The 22,459-nt window shown below is 44.8% G+C and overlaps 1 protein-coding gene across 8 annotated transcripts in view; it reads left to right on the top strand.

Moving 5' to 3' along the window:
* Positions 1-22,459, top strand: part of EPHA5 (EPH receptor A5) — a 200,034-nt gene that overhangs the window by 154,040 nt on the left and 23,535 nt on the right. For 4 of the 8 annotated variants that reach the window (XM_075033403.1, XM_075033420.1, XM_075033441.1 and 1 more), the window contains 4 exons: positions 885-987; positions 17,490-17,557; positions 18,975-19,100; positions 20,144-20,329. In XM_075033403.1, coding sequence (XP_074889504.1) covers positions 885-987; positions 17,490-17,557; positions 18,975-19,100; positions 20,144-20,329 — 483 coding nt within the window. Of the gene's footprint in view, positions 1-881; positions 988-17,489; positions 17,558-18,974; positions 19,101-20,143; positions 20,334-22,459 lie in introns of all 8 variants that reach the window. The other 4 variants (XM_075033393.1, XM_075033431.1, XM_075033412.1 and 1 more) reach the window with 2 other exon arrangements.

Raw genomic sequence — 22,459 nt, forward strand, 5'->3', positions numbered from 1 at the left:
TTAAATATATGGAGCTCAGTAAGCTGGCAGTGGAGAGGGCAGGGTGAGGAGGCTTTGGTTTCTGCTTGGGGAACCCCACATGCAAACCGCTGAGGAGAGATGGGCTCCTTCCCCTGCAGTGCAAAGCAGATAAACAAGATAAAAATGGTCTTAGCATTTCCATTTTACAGGCTGCAGGGCCTTGCTTACCTGCTTTTACTTAACCTGTGGCAAACCCCAGTTCTCCTGACCTTTCTGCTGGCATCTTGATCACAGGACTTGTCTCCTGCCTTTTGGCAGGAGGGCTCTTTATAAGGCATGGGCTAGGAGAGTTCTGCTTCCCTTGGCCAACTAAAAGACCAACCAGTGCATGTGTCTTAAAAAATTCCTGTTTTACAGAGGGCACCTACTAGCCACGTGACATAGATGCCACAAGGAGTTAGTTTTTAATTGTTTATAGCTTCTTGAAGTGCAGGTAATGCTGTTTATCACAGAGATCTTGCTTATGTCTCTTAATAACATTCCATAAATGTTCTTTCTGCAAATGGGAACCTGTTGGGTTTTGATCTTTTATCTCTGTGATTTCTAACGCAGCTAACCCAGAAAGACAAATTTGACTTTGCAAACTCAAAGGCTGCATTCTGCAACACTTTGGTTTCTGAATTCAGTGATGAGTTGCGATTTTGTTGGGGTTTTGGCTTGGTTTTGCATGTGTGCTTGGTTTCTTTCCACCCATTTCCTTTCCAAACTAGAAACAGACAGCAAAGGGGGAAAACACAAACCATAAAAGAAGAAACAAACTGGTAAGACTTGAAACCTCACTGGCAGCCTCACTAGAAAGATTCATGTGAGTGCTGACTATCATTTTAACCTTAATCTCCATTTTCTGTTTCTCATCTCAGCAGTAGCTGCATCCAGCGACCAGAGCCAGATTCCTATAATTGTTGTGTCTGTAACAGTGGGAGTCATTCTGCTGGCTGTTGTTATTGGTTTCCTTCTCAGCGGAAGGTAAGAGAAGAAGCTGTGTATTTATACTTCTCCAACTTTTGTAATAACTTTATCTGACCAGCTGATTAGCACAATTTAGGTGAAAGCAGCATGTGAACGAAGCTGTCGAGTGGTAGCACTGTAAAACAGCATGACGGTGGGCTGATTGATCTGTTTGGACAGGCAGGAATGGCAGAGGCTCGCTCACAGATGTAGTTCACTTCCCAATGATTTTCATCTCTGTATAGACTGGCCCTGATTATTCGACTTGATTCTCACAGGAGTGTTTTCACATTCCTTTAAAAATAAGCAGAACATGTTACTACAGGTAAAATATCCTGAAGCCCATATGTTTGCACTCAGAGCTCACAATGGGCTTTGCTCACAGAGAAAACCTGGGTTCAGGAAAACACTTGCAAAGAAAAAGAGAAGAAATCCAGCCAAATGGCCAAACGGACCAAGTTTTGGTCAGGTCTGGATTTCATTTTTCATGTGTAGGACACTAATGTGTTCCCCACGCGCTAGTAAATTATACAGAGAGCTCCCCCCACGGAGAGAGACGCTCAGCTTCAAACCATCAAGTGATCCCATTGACTTCTCATGTGCTTAAACATAGGCAAGTGATGAAAGCCTGGGCTATACCATCTTTGACAAATCTAATGGAAGTGGATGGAACTTGTTTGTGAACAAGGGATTGTGGTATTGGGAGGGAATGTGGCTTGTATCGGGATCAGTTTGTACTGCGGCACTAAATTTGCGTAGCAGCCAGCACAAAAGGCACTTGTTTCATATACTTCACATGTATTAGTACATTTTTTAACAGCAGTAGTCAAACGATGCAACGTCCTTCATGCAAAGCAATGTGAGGTGCATCTATTGATAAGGCTGAATTTGTTTTCACTGCAAAGTAAACTTTTATGCTTCTAAGATACCCATCAACCTGCTGTTGCTTTCATGATACAAGTCTGTCTTAAGCTCGGGTCTAGCAAGGTGGCTGTAAATTACAAGATATTGTTAAGTGTTAAGAGTAGTTACAAGACAGTCACAGAGGAACTGTGCCGATAGTGGACGTATTGGCTGAGGGTCTTATTTCCCAGAGGAGGTAGGGTATCAGTCTGTGAATGCAGCGTGGTGAAATCCAGCCAGGCTGAGCATCTCTGTCCCCAGGCGTAAGGCATCCATGGAAGGACACAGTTATTTCCTGTCTTAAAAGGTAAGTGTGCTGCCAGACTCATTTCCACTCAAGGTCAGAGACTGACAGTCTCTTCTAGCTCAGCTGTTCGAGCTCCTGTCTGCTTTGAGTGACTTGTTCAGCTTAAAAATGGGAAAGTAAATGTTCCTGTCTGCATGAGAAGCATGCAGTGGCATGGGGGGTTGAATGGCTACAGGCCATTCACACCAGGGGCTACAGGAAAGCTGTAGCCAAAAAAACTTGGCTCTGAACACTCTAGGCAGGAGTTCAAGTCTCTCCTTAAAGGCTGGAGGTTTTGAGTCAAATCCCTCCTCGAACAGAGCGGGGGGATGTGGACTTTGGCCTCCCCCAGCCTGGATGCATGCTTGTATCGATTCAAACAGGAGGATGCACGCGTGGATGTAGGGAAGCTATGGATGTAGCCTGGCATCTCTGCAAGGAGGAGTCTAGGGGAGTGAACTGCAAGTGGAGGGACGTATATCCCTCTGTGGCCATAAGGAATCGCAATTGTGTCACAACCAGCAGCTCTTGCTCTTCCCACAGTTGCTGGCAAGCACTTGGGACCCCTTTGGGGAGGATGTGCCCTTGCAGGTCTCCTTTTTGCTGCTACCCTCTCTGGTCCAAGAAAGCAGTTGCAAAGCCCGAGCTGTTTGTCAGCAATTCTCGTCAGTTATGTCTTTCTGTCCTTTGCCCTAATGGGCTTTCCAGGATGTGCTTCCTCTTGGCTTTTTATCTCTTGGCATGTTTATACAAGCCCTTGTCTCATTTGTCTAGAGTTTTATCGCCGCCTCTGCTGCTGCCTTAATCCTCCTACCTTGTACTCACACCTCTCTCTGTGAACCCCATGGCAGATGCATGTTCCCAGGAGCTTCTCCATGGTGCCGTGCTGGACGTATGGGAAGGGGCAGTCACAGGGAGTTGAGCTCTTGGTCCATTTTTATCTTTTCAACCCTTCCTCTAAACTAGGAAGAACCTGGTCCCTCAGCTGGAGGTGGCGGAGAAGCCTCCAGCACCAAGATTTGGTCCATCATTAGAGAATTGGCTTCAAAACCACAGAGCTTTTCGGCTGCTTTGAGTTCCCATGAATTTTAAAGCCCATCTAGTGCGCTGAGTGGCTTGTGAGAACAGAAAAATAAACCCCAGAAGCCCAGAAAGCTGACAGCCAATTTGAAATTAAACAAAGCAAAACAAAAAAAATTGCTCCTGTTTGGAAGAAGCAGAGATGCTGCTGAAATGTGTCACTCATGCTGCTTTGCCTTGGATATGATTTTGAGACAATTTGTGGAGTGACTCTCCTGCTGTGACACTGCAGGGACGATAAACACATTCCAAGTCATGGGATAATCCCTTTCTGAAGCTCTTAACCTGTTTCTGGAAGATGATTTCCTGTATCTTTGGAGTGGTTATGTTGTTCCAGTGCCTGGTTCCAGGGGGTTAAATTTCCTTTCCTAATTCTTTCCCATACTTGCTTTTAGAAAAATAGACATTTTGAATGCCAGGAGTTGCTCCAGCTGGAATCACCACTGCTTTCCACGCCAAGCAAGCTGTACAAAGCCCAGGCTCTGTCTTTTCTGCTAATGCAGGTACTGCCCAGCAGCAAAGCTAAGGAGAAAAACACTCTTGCCCTGCAGCACTGAGGACATAGCCTTGCCAGCTCCTGCAAACACAGTCCTCATTGCTGGCTCTGTGCTGCTCTCAGGCTCCCTGGGAGGCCATCGGCACCTCAGAATTAGGATATTCCTCCCCAGGATGCTGTATGGCATCTCTTTGCGCCTATCCTCCCAAGTGCTGGGCTGAAGCGAGCAGGTGCTTGAGAGCAGTCCTGCAGTGAGAAGGTGATGTCCTCCTGCTCTCATCAGCTTGGAAAGAAGTTTCCCAGCCATAGGACTCAGGGGTTTGCTAGGCTCTGCAGACTTTTTATTTTCTGTTAGGTCCCTGGAGGCAGAAGTTTCCACACCTCTTCCCCTTTATTTGCTTTCAAGTATCTCTGCAGTTTTCTCACTTCTTTTGAACGAAGGTAAGTAACAGCTTGGCATTTCCCGTTGGCAGCTGGCCCTAAACCAAAGGTCAGCTGAACGGTAGTCATGGTGGCATTTCCACATGCCAGTGTCCATCTGTGAAAATGCACTTTGTGTCTGAAGCTGGAGGTTCCTGGGAATTTGAAACTAAATGTGCTTTGCCCTAAACAATTAAGCTGCGTTTCAGAGCTGATTTACTTGCAGATGCTCCAGAAAACTCTTCCTGTAAATAATGCATTCTCTGACCAAGGTCATAAATGCCAAGCAGAATAGCTGATCGCTTTTTTAAGTTATCCTGCTCTTTCCATCAAGGGCATATTAATAATATAACGATCAGGATTACAAATCAAAGAGGTTCACTAAATCAGACTGTAGTTGTCTCAGCAAAAAGAGAAAAGTGGATTGAAAATCTATTATTAAACCAGCTACAAGCATTAAATTAAAGAACACGGAGTTGTTATTATCTTTGTTTTGTTAGGATTATGTGTTCTTCTCAAAAGCGCAATGCATTTTACAGATAGAGCAAGGCTATAAATTTTGCTTTGCTAGCAGTGCTTGAATTAGATGCCGCTTGGCATTATTGTTCCTGATTGAAGTATATATTAATCTAAAATCATTACAGACTTTTGTTTTACAGTCTGTGTTGGATAATGCCAGTCACAAAGATCTTTGTGCTCCGTCTTGCAAGGAGCAATAAGGTGCTGCAGTTGTTGTGGCATCAGCCCCTTTCTTCCTACCATCTGAGGTAAGAAGCCAGGTTTGCATCAGCCTGGGAAGGAGAACCACTGCTCCAGAGCAGTTCCCCCTCTTTTGTCCTTCAAATGCAGCCCTGTTTGCAAAACTGACAGGGTCTTAGAGTGAGTGTTGAGACTGCTGGTCCCTCCGGTCCCCCAAGCATCTGAGCTTTGTAGCACTAAACAAAGGCGTGGGCTTTTGCAGAGTAAAATGGGGATGCTATTAGGTCAATGCTGTACATGTTTGCAAGAGCTGCTCAAAATAACTAAGAAGTGTACTGTGCATCTGCATTTATAGCCAGCTACCCATTATGGATGACCTTTCCATCTCAACTGATCTTCCAAAGAACCGGGGGGAGCTTTTTATAGAACTTAAGAAAAAAAAATAGATATGAAGCAACAAAAAATTGCCCCTTGCCCTGTGTCATGCATATATAGAAAGTGTCTTTGTGGCAAGGAACTAGCCTTCGAAAGACAAAGCAAAGACAAATCTTGCCACCTGGGTATTGGCAATTAGAGGCTTCTGCACCAGAGTATCCATCCTTGACCTTAGCTGATTTAGACTTTTAAATATCAGCCCCTGCGGTGGCAGAGGGCTACTTTCTGGACACAAATATGTGCATCTTGTTAAAAAGCAACTTCCGTGGAGTAGAGAGGATGAAAAGATTGTGGCGTATATCCTAGGTCCTGAGCCAGCATTTGCAACCTTCTGTGATGTGTAAGGTCAAAATGGATGAATTTTTCCACCACCTCCTCCCCATCCTATTTTCCAAGATGTGTCAGGGCTTAAAATAGTTTGCTTTTTTGGTGTTTCCGTAGGAAACGGGAGACAGATAACGTTTTTCATAGAGAATTTTTCCAGCATGAGTCATAATTTTTGTTAGTTGTGGCTTTTTAAAGGATTTTTATCTCTACATTCTTGCCTGCTCTTCCTTCTTCCTACAGGACATTGTCTCCTGTGATTTATAGCCACTTTATGATGCTGCCTACTGCCAAATATTCCCTGCGATTCACCTGACAAGAGGAAGGATTTTGTTGGAGAAGCTAGTGCTCTGCCAAGTCAAAATTCCCATCCACCAAGATCAGGCAGGGTCTGGTCCTGCTTCTGTTCGGGTCAGGTTTTTTACGACCTCTGTCATGTTAACAGCCTCTTTGCTCTTTGGTGGTACGTTTTGCCAGAGAGGAATGTTAGCAACATTGGTATACAGGGTCCCTCTCTGGAAAAAAAAGTGCTCCAGTGCACCCTTCTGCACAGGGTGATGCCTTCCCAGGGCCGGTGTGGAAATCTGTTGCCTGTAGTCACCATCTCTAGCATCCTGCCTAGATCAGCTTGGCAAATATGGCTGCTCCAACACCTTTTTTCTTTTTTTATTCTAAACACTTTTTGGCTTAGTACTTCCATGCAGACACACTGGCCTCCACAAGCCAGTCTGAGCTGCTGCAGTTTCGAGGCGGGTTTAGGGACCTAGGCTAACCTGCCTTTAGATGACTTTGGCCCAGACAGAAGGTGAGAGTTGACCAAGTCTGTAATTAAGCTCCAAGCCCATGAGGCATTGCCCTTGAAAGCATCGTTTCTGAGTTATTCTGGCAGTAGCCAAGGGAACAGGACAGGAGGACCGTGATGAACAGATAAGTGGATGGCATAAGCTTTGTCTGAGCAGGGGAATTGTGGGGCAGTGCAGCAGTTAGTGACAAAAGCTCTTCGCCTTCATTCAGATGATGCATTTGATGGCATTGTGCAAGTCCTGTTTCCACGTCGAGAAGGGAACTGGGCTGCCTTTCAAGCTGAAAATGAAACCTGACTTCAGTGGTAGCAGTTCCAGGCTCTTGCTGAGCACTGGTGAAAGCCCCATGTGTATGTAGTGTTTTAAAGTGGGGTTTTACAGTGTCTTCTCTTGGCTATGGAGTGGGTAGAGGACGAAGAAGAAAATCAGACTGTCATCTGTCTGCACTTCTGAATATGTGGATGTTTCACCTTGCTTTGGATGCTAGAAATAGGAAGCATGACCTCTCCTGGGGGCACACCATGTTGTGGCATTTGGCCTTTTACCTAGAAAAAAGGTTATCTGTACTTTCTTACAGCTTAGACATAGCAAAGTATAATGCCAGAGGTCTTTCCAAGTGCAGTTCCTTTCCCTGGAAGCATTGCTCTCCTTCCCCACAGTAATTGCACAGATATCACCTGCTTGGGCTTCTGCATTCTCAGTTATTCTCGAGCAGCGCAGAGACATGCTTTAACGTGTGAACTGGGTATAGCTCAGCAGGAAGTGGAGGTGACTCCTTAAACATTCATATAGTTCTGGGCAAAGTAGGAATATATTCCTAGCAGCTCAGTGTGTAATGCTGCTCCTATGATGTTTGAAGCAAGCATGCTGACTCACGAGGTGCTAGGTGTAGTGCTGGCCTCCTGACCTGGAGATGCAGGAAGCAATCATTGCCATCGCTCAAGGCTGCGTGAAGGAATAGAAAAATCTTCCCAGGCACCCTGAAGTATTTCAGTCTCTAATTGCAAGCCTCTGAAGAACATCCCATTAGAGCAGCTTATTAAAAGCAACAAACGAGGCTTTCATTTATCATGACTCCAAGTCTTCAACTTATAACTCTTAAAAGCCGCAGCTATATATGGCAGAGCCTCTCTGAGATCTATCTAGCCACTAGAAATGTAGTTTAATTCCTAATGCTCTCTGGGTCATCTGCAGACTTGTGGTAAATTAATTACATTGATTGCAAGCACAGTTGTTGGGGCCCATCATATATATAAATTTCATTAACAAAGCATGTAGCCCAGGGTTTGAAGTGATGCCAAGGGTGTTGATAAGTCCTCCTAGCACAGGTTTATTAAAGTTTGCTCTCTGGACAGTTGGTTTTGCAAACCACATAGGCATTGCGGGGGTCACCTTTGCTGGAACTGGAGGAGTGTTGGCTTTGTGTGCCTGAGATAACCGAAAGCAGTGGAGTTGGTCTAGTCAAGCAGCAGGGCAGTGCCAGCAGGCTGCAGAGGTCCAGGAGGTGCCGCTGCAGCTCCAGGCTCCTCTCATTGCCTCTGCCCATCTGCAGCCCTTTCCTTGAAGCCAGGGCTCAAAGCAGAACTCACACCTCGTTTCAAGCCAGCTTGGCTTTTGGAGATGCTGCTGCCTCAGCACCTTGTTCTTCCCCAGCAAAGGGGATTTAACGCTGCAGGTGTTTTCACAATAACCTTCACCATTACCTGGACATGTCACCTGTTAACCTGCAGCAGATTGGAGGGGCTTTTGAGCACCCACTGGAGCCAGGGGCAGCCCCCACAAGCTCTCCTCATAGTCTGCTTGTTGGTTCAGTGAGGCTGGAGGAGACTTTGCAGATAATTTTGATGTATACAGTACTCAGTTCAACTCTGACTACTGCCCGATACAGGTCAGCTTGCTGGCTAAAGATCTTAAAACCCTGAAGAGGTCCGGGCATATTTCACTGAGCGGTAATCTCTTATCCTGCCACAGCATTTGATCTCATCTGGAAAGCATTTGCTTTCAGCTTCTCAGTTTCTAGACCAAGAAAGTTGTCTGTGGAGCAAGGAGAGAGGGAAACTCTGCCCCTCCTAGAAGGCATCAGCACCCAAATGCGGTGGCTGTGAGGGCACAGCGGGCTTGCTGGAGTTTAATATCCAGTTTTATTTGCCTCAAACTTATATTCTAAAGTTTACCTGCCAAATCAAGCCATTCTTTTAACATGAGCAGTAATAAATCTTCCATTGTCCTAACTGTTAAGGCCAAGTAGTCCATTACCTATCCAAGTGCTCCTGGGACTAGAAAGTGAATTTTGTTGTTTGCTGATCCAGTTTAGTTTGTTTCTATGAGCTTTAGGTTTCGCCTAATGTTGCACCTTAGAGTATTTTGACCCGAAGTGCACAGTGTTATGTGACAGGTGTGCAGGAGTAAGGCTGCATTGAGGCATATTTTCTTTGCACTTGAGCATTTTTTTCCTCCCCACAAAGGGAGCAAGTGAGATCTGAAGTGCTCTGCATTCAGTGCAGGGAACTGATTTTGTCTCAGAGCAGCTCAATTGCTGATGAAGTGCTCAAAGAGTTTTCTTTAGGAAAATAGCAAGCTCTTTTTCATTTTAAGGAGGTGGTTGCTTTTCAGGTTAATTGAACTGTTGTTTCAAAAACTTGACTTTGCACGCTGAGCAGTGTGGGAAGGTCTGGTGGCAGCAACTGTTAGAAAATGCCAGGGGGGAAAGGGCCTCCTAGCTAAAATGTAAGCTAAGTTGTCACAGCCACAGTCATCTGGAGACGTACCAGTTCCCTGCGCTCAAATCCTGCGAGGTTAAACCCAGAAAATGGCAAAATTGACTCAAAATATATAATTCTTGGGTTGCCTTTGTGTGCTTTTGGGTTTTGGACCTCCAGTGTTAATTCGATCAATGCAGAGGTTTAGTGAAGGCTGAGCTGCTCCCATGTTAGTATGACTGTACAAGCAGGGGCATTATGAAAATACAAAATATTGTCAATTATAGTAAAAAAATATTGGCATCATTGTTTAGAAAATGTTAGCAAGTTGTTTTGCTGATGCAAAAGGAGCTTAGAAAGACATTCTTCACCAGTTCTAATTTAAGTAAGCACATAATCCAGTATATAATTCTGTAAATCATTGCATGCCTGAAGTTATTTTGCATCATAATTTAAGGCCGTGCAGTTGCAGAATGTTAATTTTGTCTAAATAGGCTATTTTAATGTGTTTTAATGTGTAAGTTTATACTTTATAAAAATCTAATGGGCACAATTTTTTTTTCAAGAATTACGTATTATGATGATTTGCAGAGAAATGATGAGTGAGATCTTCAACTGACTTTAACCAGAGTATGTCTGCACCATTGGACTCCTGCTTGTATATTGTACTGAATATTCTTCCTGTTGTTTCTTCTGCACTGTGTTCTTTTTCAGGGTGAATTACCTTAATAGATTTGGTAACAGAAAAAATTGTCCATGCAAGTTCTCTGACAAGGATAAAGGACAATTACTGAGGTGCAGCCAGCCTTGGGTTATGGACTGATGCCAGGCAAACCCGTACTCTGATTAGACTAGAGTAATGGCTCAGCAGCCTTCAAAAGCAAGCTGTGGACGCACGCAGTGCCTTTCAACTCACCACATTTTGAGTTTACTTAGGCTGAATACTTTCACACACCTCATAAGGTCTGGGTCTGCAGATACATAATGCACGTGCAAAGCTTCACTGATACAAGGAGACCCAGAAAGGGCTGTGTGAGTTGAGTACATGCATAAGGGTCTGCAAAAGCAGGGCTCTCATTCATCCAGTGCTTTTTTTTTTTCTTAAAGGAAATTGTAACTGTACCGCACGCACGCTTGTGGAAAAAGTCACTTTGCCTGCTCCAGGGCAGGTGCTTAAGTTTAAGCACATGGGTGGCCCCGTTAATCCTAATGGTGGTACTCAAGTACGGGAAACACATGGTTAATTGCTTTGCAGGACCATGGTCTATACGCTCTCCTCAAGGCGTTTTTCCCCAATGGTAGCACGTGCCAGGAAATTCTTGCAGCCCAGGGTGTTAAGGTCCAAATAATAATTGCAATACGGAGGAAGAAGTGCGTATAAAAATGTTGCAAATGTATTTGCACCTTGCCAGGGCAGTGGGATTATTCCTTATCCTGGGCCTTTTTGTTTGCTTTTCAGTTGCTGCGATCATGGCTGTGGGTGGGCTTCTTCTCTGCGTGCTGTTGCCTATCCGAGCCTAACATGGTCAGTGTTCCCACCTGTGCTGGCTCCTATTTTGTGTCCTCCCTCCATGTTTTCTGTGCACAGTCTGCCTCTCCCTCCCTTTCTTGTATTGGCCTGGAAATCGCTTTCTCATCTGATCTCTGCACCCAGCTTGTCTATCTCAACAACTGGAAATAGCGTGACCTGAAGCAGAGTGTGTCTCCAGCAAGAGCAGGAGTCCCAAGGGAAAGAAAGCCTGATATGTTATGCTGTGATCGATCCAGACACCACACCAGCAATGTCATATGTCATAATAAAACATCACGTATGCTGGACACTTCATCAAATTCTGCTTCTTGTCACAAAAAGGGGCCAGGGGAGGTAATTTGCCCTCAGAAAGGAAACAGGGGGCAGGCGGGAGTGGAAAGGTATTTAGTGGCATGTAACATGCATGTCAGTGAAATGAACTGTATGTCATTGACATACATGTCAATGTATGACATACATGGCAATACATGATGCTGTTTGCCAACGATATGCTCCAGCAGCGCTGGACATATCTCTGTGGGTGTCAAGAGCTGCGTGTCCGTGCTGCATGCTGCCCTGTTCTGCCACCATCTGGGCTGCCTCACCAGTTTCTGGTCTCTTGTACTCTCCCCTCTTTTCTAACTAATTAAAGGAAAGGTGATTTTAATTTCTGTTGGTTTGACTGGATGCGAGTTGAGTTGCTCCCCGAAAGGAATGTGTTTTAGGTCTCTGAATCGGCTGTAATCTGTGCAGGTAGAGATCTTCCTAAGCCTCCTAGGAGACTCCTGAAATCACCATCCCCATCAGGCAGCTGCTTGAGACCATAGGAGCGCTGAGACATCCCATGTGTGTTGTTAAACCGGTTAAAGCATGACAGAAGGGTTTGCAGCATAGCTGGGTGAGAGGTGTGAAACTCTTCTACTGTATTTTTTGAGGGATGCTGAGGCTTTGCATGGTGGTGGTTGGGTCATGGTGCAGTCCCTGGCTGTGGGGCACTGCAGTCACCAACGTGAACAGTTTTTGGGTCCTCTAGTGCTGTATTTTGGCTCTGACAGAAGCCAGAACCAGGGAGTTTGCAAATGCAAATCCCAAAAGCCCTAAAGCAGAAGACTTTTTTTTTTTTTCCTGTTGGAGCATTTTTAAATTGATTTTTGTGACTTCTGAGTGCTTAAGAGCAGCGTTAGCAAGCAAGGATGCTCAGCTCAAAGTGTTTGGCTGCAAAATGTTCTTCTGGTATGTGCAGTCATTCCTGCGAGCCACCGGTTTGGCAATGATTGTGCTAGAAGAAAACCTGCCGGTACTTCTGTTGTCTGTCATGCCTGTGCCACCAGTGCATGAGCAGTCCCTCACTGGGAGTCATGCTTCAAATGTCCTCAGCAAGGCTGCCAACCAGAGAGTGGCAGCAATGGAAAATATTTCTCAAAGGAGACTGGGAAAGGACTGGATGGCTACGAGGAAGAGAGACGCATAGGGAAAACTTGGCTGACCTGGAAAACACCTTTTGCAAGTTTCCTCCTAAGCTGCAGAGAGACTAATGTGGTAGCAAGCTGGGATGGGGAAATGGGAAGAGTGACTTCAAGGCACGGATGCCGTTGGCTGTGCTATGGGAAGTCACGACAACCTCTTTAGAGAGATTTATGGAGAACACTTCAGAGGGAGCTTCCTGTGAGAGGGGGAAACAGTATCTTGTTTAAATTATTTTTAATTGTTCTGGCAGTGGTTTAGGAAAGCAGGGAGTCATTCAGTGCGAAGGCAGGGAAAGACTAAAGGCTAAAAATACCACCACTGGAATTATGAAACTTCCTTTGTAATGCATCCAAGTTAATCGGAGGTCGAAAGCAGGGTCGCGCTGTGTAGAGGGGGACAGCAGTGGCTGGGAAAGCAGCTGAGAAGACAGTGAACCTGCAACCCTTTAAGAAGGGAACCTGCCCTAGTTCCTCTTTGGGCAGTCATCTAGTGTATCTTTGAATTAAGCTGAAGATTGTAGCTTGTCATCTCCAGATGTTTTACTGCTCTTTTGATCCCGTTCTCCAAGTTATAGGACTTTGAGAGTAGATAGAGGAGTTGAATGAGTCAGATTCCCAGCCTGCACGAGTTGCTCCAAGTTACTCCACATGAAAGTTTGGTCCAGTGCAATGGAAGTAACTCATTATAGACATCAAAAAAGCAGGAGGAAAGTGAACAGAAAAATGGGAAACAACTTCCAGTATAAAAGCTGTTTGTTTTACACCAGGCCCTTGAGTATTCCCTGGTTTTGTGATACTGAATATATTCTAGGATTGCAAGCAGCAAAGGTGAATGCTGAACATGGACCAACATCGCTAGTGGTAGACTTTTGCCTCTGGCTCTCAGTATTGTTGTTGTTTATCCAGGATAAAAGTATTTTCTGAACAAGTAATTGTCTCCACACATGAGCTGAGGTGACAGGATCTTGGCCAGATGAACGGATCCATGTTTGTTTATTCCTCTGGGTGGAATGCGGTCCTGCCCTGCAACACGTATGCAGCCTTATTGCTTTAACATCTTGGCATAAGTAGTATGAAATGAGCACTAACCCCTTGTAAACAACAATCTTGCAGTCCTCTCAAACCTCCTGTAAAATGACGGCTCAAGATGGGTTGGATGTATTCCTCAAAGTTGATTTATTGTAAAAGATGTGCTTCTGAGTGAAGGTCTCGCCCCTGAAAAGCAAGTGGCATTTCGTCTCTGTTTCAGAGAAGCACACAGAGTTCATTTATCTCATATTTAAGAGATTAAATACATGTATAAATCTCTGCAGGACTGGGTTGGGAGATTGCATGCTGCTTTGGGGCACAAGCCATTCAATGGTACTGGCTGCACCTAGCAAGGTGAGGTCCCTTTCTTCATTGGGAATGTCTAAATGCTGTCCCCATGTGCATTTCCAGTAACACCTTGGCTGTGTGCTGAAATGTTTTGGCCTACGTCTATAAAAAAAGTATGTAAAGACTCTCCCACATCACTGCCTAGGCCATCCTGCCTGGGTTGTGACCAGAGCGGTGACCCTAGCTAGGGAGATGGAAACTCCTTCCCTTGGGCATTCTGTGGTTTTTGGGGATACCTCGGGTGGCCGAGGAGCCACACACCACCCAGCAAGGGCACCCTGAAGTACAGTCAGACACAAAGCATCTCCATTGGTCCAGGGAGAGCAAGCATCTTCCTGCCTCCTTTCTTGAAGGATTTTTCTCCGTGAATTGGCTTCTGCCATGCGTGGCAGTGGGCTTTAGTTTCCCAGCTGAATTCTTCATTTTTCTACCTGTCCATTTTATATTTTATAAACCTATATAGGGATCATTTTACAACTTCACTTTTATAATCTGCCCCATAAATACTTTATGAGCTGCCTGCCAATCTGCAAGTAGTTTTTAAATAAGACATGATGCCTTAAGAATATTTAAAGTCTCACTTTTTTTTCCTCTGATATTTTTATTGAAAAACACAGAGCTGTGCGAGGAAGACATCTGCTTTCTAGATACAGAAACTGGGACAAATCCACAACAGAAGTAAATGAGTTGAGATTCAGGTGTGCTGCTGAATTACATTAACTCTTTGGCTGAGTGTCTTCAGCTCAGTGGGAGATGAAGCGAGTGTCAGGATCTTTATGCTTTTGCTGTTCGTGATACAGAAAAGATATAGGAAATCTGTGGTTTGTACAATGACAATAAACTAGAGAATGAGGCTTCCATCAGGAGGCTTTTGACTCGCAGCTTTTCCAATAAATATTAAGAGCAAATGCATGTGCAGAAATAGATTATTTCACAAATAAGTGGGAGCTTTTTCTTCCCCCCAAATATATTACAAAGCCACAATATTTAGATACTTTTTTCTGCCAGTAAGAGTCACATAGTGAATCAGGAATGTTAATGTGAAATAGCAGATTTTTATGGGATTTAGCTGGGGAGGAAAGGAGAATAAAATGCTTGTGTGTGTGTTACTTAAAGCATCTGAAGGTCAAGAAGGGAAGAATTTCGGTTTAACCCCAGTCAGCACGTACATGGCTTGTTTCTCTCGATAGTTTAAGAAAGTGAGCGTGCGAAGGACACAAGTGGTTGCAACAGGCAGGTTTTGCTGCAAGCTTTGTTAGTGATGCCCAACTGTTGCTTGACAGTCTCAGTCCACTAGCTGCCATTGCACTTTGGTGTGTCTTGTCAAGGCTTGTTTTAATGATGCTTTGGGGGTCCCAGAACCTGATTTTGTATGCTAATGTGACATGCTGCTGTATGTGTTACCCAGCTTGAGAGAGGGGGACAGCTGGAGCCAACTGGTTTGCATTGGCCCTTTGAGTGTGTCCCTGGGCAGTAAAACATGGACCACTGTGCATCAAGGTGTGCTTGGATCACTGGACGCAAATGATGGCATGTTCCCCATTTCTGTCTCCTCCCTCTCTATGGTCAAAGAATCAGGAGATGGAGGTTTTAAAAAGGATAATGTTAGAAAAGCCTATTTATAGGTGAAGTACTCCAAACCTGAGGAAGAGATTAGGGCATTTGCTCTAAAAGACGAACAGAAGAAATCGTGTATATGTGCATTTGGTAGAAAGATTGAGACATTTATTTTTAAGAGGAAAATTGAGTTATACACCTCAATCCAGAAAATCACTTCTGCAGAAAACTGATGTAACTTTTGGCAACTTGCCGCAGAAATATTAGGGGCTGCCAGAAGTGGGAATTGATACTGATACTCTTATCTCTAGTTTATGTACTTAAACAGGGAGGCAGTATGATGAAGAAGGAGAAGAATCCATTTTCACCCAGGGATCGTGAATACCAAAACACACTTTGAAATGACCCTTACTCCCAGGGTCTCCGCGTACACCTAGTGCTTAGTTTTTTAGTTAATTAGGCAGGACCCCATCTCAGGAAGTGGCGCTGCTGCTGCTAGAGCAAGGCGACGAGCACCAACATGCGGATAACTGAGCCGTGTCTCCAGGCACCTTGTTGCCACTCTCGTGGGTTTTGCATTCGGAGCGTGATGGTCTCAGCTTGTTCACTGCTGCTGAAATTGCACCCTGCGTGGATAGTCTGGCTGTTTATCAATGGCAACCCATTTATCTCGCTGCCTGTGTCCCCAGACCGCCTGTCAGCCTCCCCCCTTGTCTTCTGCACTTTGTCTCAATCCATTCCTCTGTGCTTGCACAACCTTTGCAGTCTGTTTTTTCCTCCTCTCCCCTTTGCACAGGTCTCCCTTTCTCCCTGAGGTAAGCTTGTGTGCCTGCTCCCCTTCCCTGGAGTAACCCCAGGAGCTCATGTTGCTTTTCCCCTCCTCGACCGTCCGGTGTCCAGCTCTGCTGGGGCCAGCTCAGTGGCAGCGCATGCATCCCATCGTGTTGGGGCTTTTGTTTGTAATAGTGATCGTTTCACAAATCCGGTGCCAAAATCCTATAGCCGAAAGGCTGCTTGGCCCCTTGCATCCAGGCAGGCAGCAGTTCCCTGTAATAGGACTTCACGCTGAGGGCATGTTTCATGCAGATGCCTATTACTGCCTCCTCCTAATTACAGTTTTGTTTCTGCTAATCGTGTGCTCCTCCTTGCTGCGAATGATGCTGGAGTTCTTGCATCCCCCTGTCTCAAAAATCATGGGCAATGGAAGACAAGACTCCAAGTTTCTCAGCTTTAAGTGGCTTCTTGGTAACCTGAGGCTTTATTTGAGGTGTGCCAGCTAGTGATCCTGCTGCGTGCTGGCTGGCTTGCAGGTGTCTGTTGCAGGTTTTTCATTCTACCAAGCAGTGTCCCTCTGTCTCATGTCCATGTGGTTTGCTTTAAGGATGATCTAGTTCCTGTACCCAGTTACTTCAGGTCCTTGGAAAGACTGCCACATATATGTGCATCATACGTACCTCATCCTGTATTTTTAAGTGTGTATATATATATGTGTATATAGCAGTTCTCCTTGCCTCTGCAGTTACCCTGTGGCTTCCTACGTGGTTGTCTGAGTGAAGCAGGTCTCAGAAATGCCACCAAAGCAGCCAGTTAATGCTAATGCAATAACATTGCCTAGAGAAACAGCGAGAAGAGTGTGGGACGAGTCAGGGAAGAGCAGCCAAAGACTAGTAGGAGGATGCCCCGGGGGAGATGTGACTCCCACATGGCTGTGGTTGCAACTCCATGGTAGGATGCAGCAGCATCCTTGCACTGCCTGGTGCTAATGTGGGAGCGAGATAGGTCAGGCAGTGTCTGCGTGCCTTCTTCCATCTTTATTGCTGCTGGGCAGAGGGGATTGCATGAACGGTAGCTCCCCTGCGTAAAGACAGGAGATGTGCAGGAAACCCCATCAGAGCCAGGAGTACATAGGAGACCCTTGAAGGCAGTGAGGCAACACGTTTGGGTTTTTTTTAAGCCATTATTTTGCATGTGTATAATGTGTTAATGTTTACACAAGGCTGTTTTCTAAAGTATCAAAATTTAAACTTCTGCGCAAATGCCCAGTGGGTGAAGGGGAGCATGCAATACATACAACATGGTGCCTGCAAAAGCTCTGCAGTCCAGGAGATCTTGCTTCTGCGATTCGAACGTTTCATCCCATTCCCCTTCCATCGTCCTTCCTGTTCTTGCTTTTTTCTTGTTCTTAATAATAGCTGAATTAGATGTATGGTAGAGTTGAATTGTTCAGAAGCATCTGTGGGATTTGGAAACACAAGTCCAATTGAAAGTCAGTGGGCCTTGGGCCCTGAATCCCGTTAGGGAAATTGCAAGTAGTTTGATGAGCTAAAACTGGGACAGCAGCAGTACAGCCACTAGAGAGGTTGGACTCGTTGCTGCTCTGGGTTTTTGTGCTTTGTGTGATTTGAAGTAAAGAGAGGGGTTCTGCCATACCAGAGACAAAGACACTCTTCTGGGTTTTTTTCCAGGCGATGTGGCTATAGCAAGGCTAAACAAGATCCAGAAGAAGAAAAGATGCATTTTCATAATGGCCACAGTGAGTAAAGATCAAATGTATATATGTGGTTTTGGCTGTCTGTGGTAATGAGAAATACAACTGAGAGAGGGTTTAAAAAAAAAAAATTCTGGTTTTGATGGTAATTCACAAAAGAACTGTTCTGTTATTCAGTAAGTCCCCACCTGCCCCTGCTCCAAGCCCCATAGAGAACTGAACATTTGAACAGTCCTTATATGTGCCCAGCTATTCACACCTGTATGTTTGCAGCAGATCTCTCTAGCGAGCCATTTTGTTCTGTTCCTCTGTCTTTGCTGTGTGACCCAAGGTGCTATTAATTTTGCCTGGTCGGCACATAACAACTCTACATTTTCGTGGTCTGGACGTGTCAGTCCAGAATACCTGTTTAAAACCCTTGCTCCACCCCAGCCAACTGTGAGGACCAAGCCCACAGCTACTCTTTGCCTTGGATGCCTTTGCAGAGGCGTGAGGAGTAACGCCTCTTCTTCCTCCTAGGAAGCTTTCAGAAATGCTGTGTTAATGTCTTATGTATCAAAAAAACCCTGCAGTGATGCTAGAAAGTACATCTCATGGTTATTATCAGTCCTTCCATACATCTAAAGCCAGTGTTTGAAAAGCTTTCCTTCATCAAGTGCTGTGGGATCTGGGGATGGGTAACAGCGAGGTGCCTTTTGGGGTGGAAAAGGCAAACGCATCTTGAGTGAAAGTCAAATTTCCATTAGTGCTATGTAATGAAGGCAGCAGGAAGCAAATCAATTAAGAGCCACAGTGTAATGTAGCTGTCTTATTAGACTGATGAGCAGTTCTTCATGTGAGTAGCCTTAATGATTGTCAAAACAAACTTATAATATGGATAATGAAAATACTTTTTCCCTTCTCAAGTCCTGCAGAAAAAGCCTGCTATTGATTATATTTATACTGGTACAACCCACAGGCTTTGTACTGCAAATATTCAGTTCATTTAAATCTCAGTAACTCCATCTGAAATAATGTGGCCAATTGATTAGCTAATATGTGACTGGTAGAGCATAATTAATTGCAGCTCTCCATCAACCCCCACCCATCCAACTTGCTTTGCAAGTTGTTCCCTTAACATTTTGCTTTTTGTACTTTTCCTCCTGGCGTACACTTTCCAGACTCAGAAAGGGATCCTTTTGCACCAGACCCCAGACCAGCCTGTTACGCAGCGCAGAGAGGGATTTTTAGCTGTGTGTCATTCCAGCTGAGCCCTGTCATGTGCTTTTCTAAATATGATGAAATTGCACGTCACATATAAACTAAATGTCATTTTCCAAGAATGCTATTCATTTTTTCCCCGTAGAAATAGGTTTCCCTGCTGCAATGTTTTCCAGCAAAGCAGAATACAAGGGACAGGAGTGTGTATTGCCCATTTTCTGTCATGCCATGTGCCATTAATGCTCTTAATTTGTGTTTGCAGTTAAGCTGCCTGGAGTGAGGACCTACATTGACCCCCACACCTACGAGGACCCTAATCAAGCCGTCCATGAGTTTGCTAAGGAAATTGAAGCTTCGTGCATAACCATTGAAAGAGTTATTGGAGCTGGTATGGAAATGCATTTCATCACCCTTAGCAGCGTGGAGGATTGGCTGTGTTAACAGGAGAGATCTGAGAAGGGCTGTAAAATATTTGTGCTGTTAGGTACCCTGCAAGTGATGGGGAGAATGTTCCAGATGAAGTTTGGGACAAACGTGTCATTGTCTGTGGTTTTGAAATTCAGGGACTGAACTAAAAATGGCAGAAAATGGTCACGTTTGGACCAAGCTGAGTTATTTCAATGGATGCTAGGGGTAATGAGTCACTTAAATTTTCAGCTTCTTTTCACCATTTTAACCTTTTTCTCCTCCCCCATTAAGGTCAGTCTTGAAGCAAAAATTAAGAATAAGAAGTCATCTGGGAGAGAAAAAAAAAACCACAAACCGAAGTCCAAAGCTTTTAACGTCCTTGGTTAAAAGAAGAAACTCCCATTTTCTTTCCAGTTAAGCTGTTTGTTTGGAGTAGCATCCAACCTTAGGGATATTTTCTATCCTCTGAAATTGTGTTTTTGGAGGTAATTTACTGTTCACCAGAAAAAAAGAAAAAAAAACCATTTGGGTTACTTTTAAAAAAGGTGGTCATAAAATTGGAAAGGGTTTATAGTCTATAAAAATATATGTTGCTGTGAAAGGCTAACAGTATTCCATCTATTTAACTTACCAAAGGAAGGTTAAGAAGCGAGTGGCTTGTGTTTTACAGCTATCTACACAGGGCAGTGATATAGGATGTGACAGGACTCTTTCATCTAGTAGACAAAAACATGAAATGAGGAAAAAGCCCAATGGAATATAGAGCGTAACTCTTTAAATACAGGAGAATTATACTGTTCTTTCTAGTTTTCTTGTGCTTACGAATTACTTTGCTTGCGGTATGCCAGCTATTTGAGGTGGCAATCACTGCGATGTTCAGCTTTCCATATCCATGAGTGCGGGACAGCCCTGCGTGCTTTTGATCAGCTATCCATAGGGGCTGGGCTGCATGCTGTAGATGGATGTGCACCGTGTATTCCTTCGATGTGCCATGATCCCATTCATTCTGATTTTTCTCTGAAGGTGAATTTGGGGAAGTCTGCAGCGGACGGCTGAAGCTGCAGGGAAAGCGTGAGTTTCCAGTGGCTATCAAAACCCTGAAGGTGGGCTACACAGAGAAACAGAGACGAGATTTCTTGGGAGAAGCAAGCATCATGGGGCAGTTCGACCACCCCAACATCATCCACCTTGAAGGCGTCGTCACAAAGAGTAGGTACAATTTGCTGTGGACTGCTGTCCTTGAACTCTGGCTGATGGAAGAGTTGGTTAGAGGCAGAAGACCTGGGTAATTCACATTTTGACTGCGCCTTTCATAAGTTCTCAAAAACCAGTGAACTTCCCTTGCTAAAAATGTCACACTTCGTAGGTCCAGCCAGGAACAGGTTCCCTAACATTGTAAAGCGGGTTTGTGCCTGAAGGATTTCAGCGTTCTTCCAGCTAGAATGGACAGATAATGGCTAAAATGATAAAAAACATTTCACTCCCCCTGCAAACCTTGCCTCACCTACGCATAATATGCATGGGCTAGGAGAAAACCCCTCTTCAAAGGCCCCAAATTAAATGAGACAGAAATAGGAGATGATATGCCTGGCCAGCCTCGGGCAGTGGGTGGGTGATGGAGATGGTAGTAAGCCTGGGATGTCTGAATGCCGGTGGAGTGTGCTGCCTGACTTCTGCCTTGCAAGTAGTTCAGCAGCACTTACCGCCTGCAAAATGCAAGAGCATTTTGAACACAGTGATGCCGAGCCACCCGCTAAGTTTTTCGAGCAAGCTCACTTCTTATTCCTGCCTTTATTTGTTTACTTTTGAAACCGCATGAGCCCCAGGGTGAGCAAAGATGTTCCAAGAAATGGGAAGCAATTGCCCTGGCAGGGAAACACGGAAGATTTTGCTAACAAGAGTCTGGAAAAAAAAACCAAACCAAAACACAACCCCTGATGATTTCCAGCCATCATGTTTCGAGAAACCACTGAAGCAAAGCCCACAGGAGGGTAGTGCTGAGCCTTGTGATCATTTACACAGGATGTGAGCAAGGACAGAAGTTAGCTGAAGTTTTGCTTTCCAGAAGCAGGGAAGAAGAACGGGAGTGTAGCTGAAGATGACAGGACTGTGTAGAAACCACGATTAGGGCAAGCTCCCCCTGGGATCTGCTAGTGATGCCCGTGGTAATAGTTGCCCCTGGTGCTGGCATATAGATTATGGAGAGGGGTTGAGGGCTTGGGGAAAATGTGAAATGGCTGGCAAAACATCACAGCATGAGAGTTACCGAGGTCTGACTCCTCAGTTAGCAAAATAACCTTTCATAACTTTCCCAGCCCAGTTCTTGTCCAAATTTCTGTATGCACTAAAGATAAGGGCAGAGGAAGGGAAGGCACATCTGAATGTGCCCAGCTTAAACCTCTGCAGCTGTTGGTGCTGTGCTGAGGCTGTGGGAAAGGTGCAGAGGTGTTGTTACTCTTCCATTTAAAAGCCTTGGAGGATCTACATTATTCGCACCAAGGGTTATTTTTTTTTTTTTTGTTGAAAACAGCTACTCCTTTATTTTAGGTTATATTTTAAGTGTTTCAGGAAGTTTCTGCTAGCTGAAGAAGTACCAGCCTCTCAGTGTGAATGGCTGTCTCCCCTCTTGTCTTTGTGATTGGCAATGTCAGAGCTTAGCTACTGCCATTCAGATGCTGCTGTTTGGGGCTATGTGGCTGCTGTTAGTATCATTTGTCATTCATCAGGGGCAGGGTCTCCAAAATTAGTTCTTTTTCAGAGCTGCAGCAGAGAAGGTACAGAGATGCTAGCTGTTTGTCCTGTTTCTATCCTTATAACCTACTCAAAATCAATGCTATTTTGGAATCAACAGCCTTTTCTTGCATTTTTCCTTGAAATTGCATTTCCTAAAACTTTTAAGAAAAGAAAAAAAATAACCAAGATAGGTTTCTCCCCCAAAATGAATAGATATCAAAATCTCTCGGAGTCACCTTGTGTAGCCCTTAATACATAAAAGCTCCCATTTCTAGCCCTGCAGGGATGTGGGATATTGGGCAGGAAGCGAGTGATGATTATACATCCATAAAAGCTGATGCGGGCTTGAGTCTTTCTGGCTGCTGGGGCCTCAGGGGATGGGTGGGAATCCCACTTTTAGAGAGTATGTGCCTCCCTAGCGAGCTGCCTTTTATGTAGAGTGGTCACCTGCTCCAAAGGCCATGGAAAAGCTGGGAGTTTTGCTTCGAAATTGGACTTGGAGCAACTGGAGTTTGGATGCAGGGGGGTACTCGCACTGTGAGCTCTTCATTAGCTCAGTAAATGCTTGTTTACCGCACTCAAAATTTTTTCCATCGGGCATCTAGA

This window comes from Buteo buteo, chromosome 1, assembly GCF_964188355.1.
Source record: "Buteo buteo chromosome 1, bButBut1.hap1.1, whole genome shotgun sequence".
Lineage (NCBI taxonomy): Eukaryota > Metazoa > Chordata > Aves > Accipitriformes > Accipitridae > Buteo > Buteo buteo.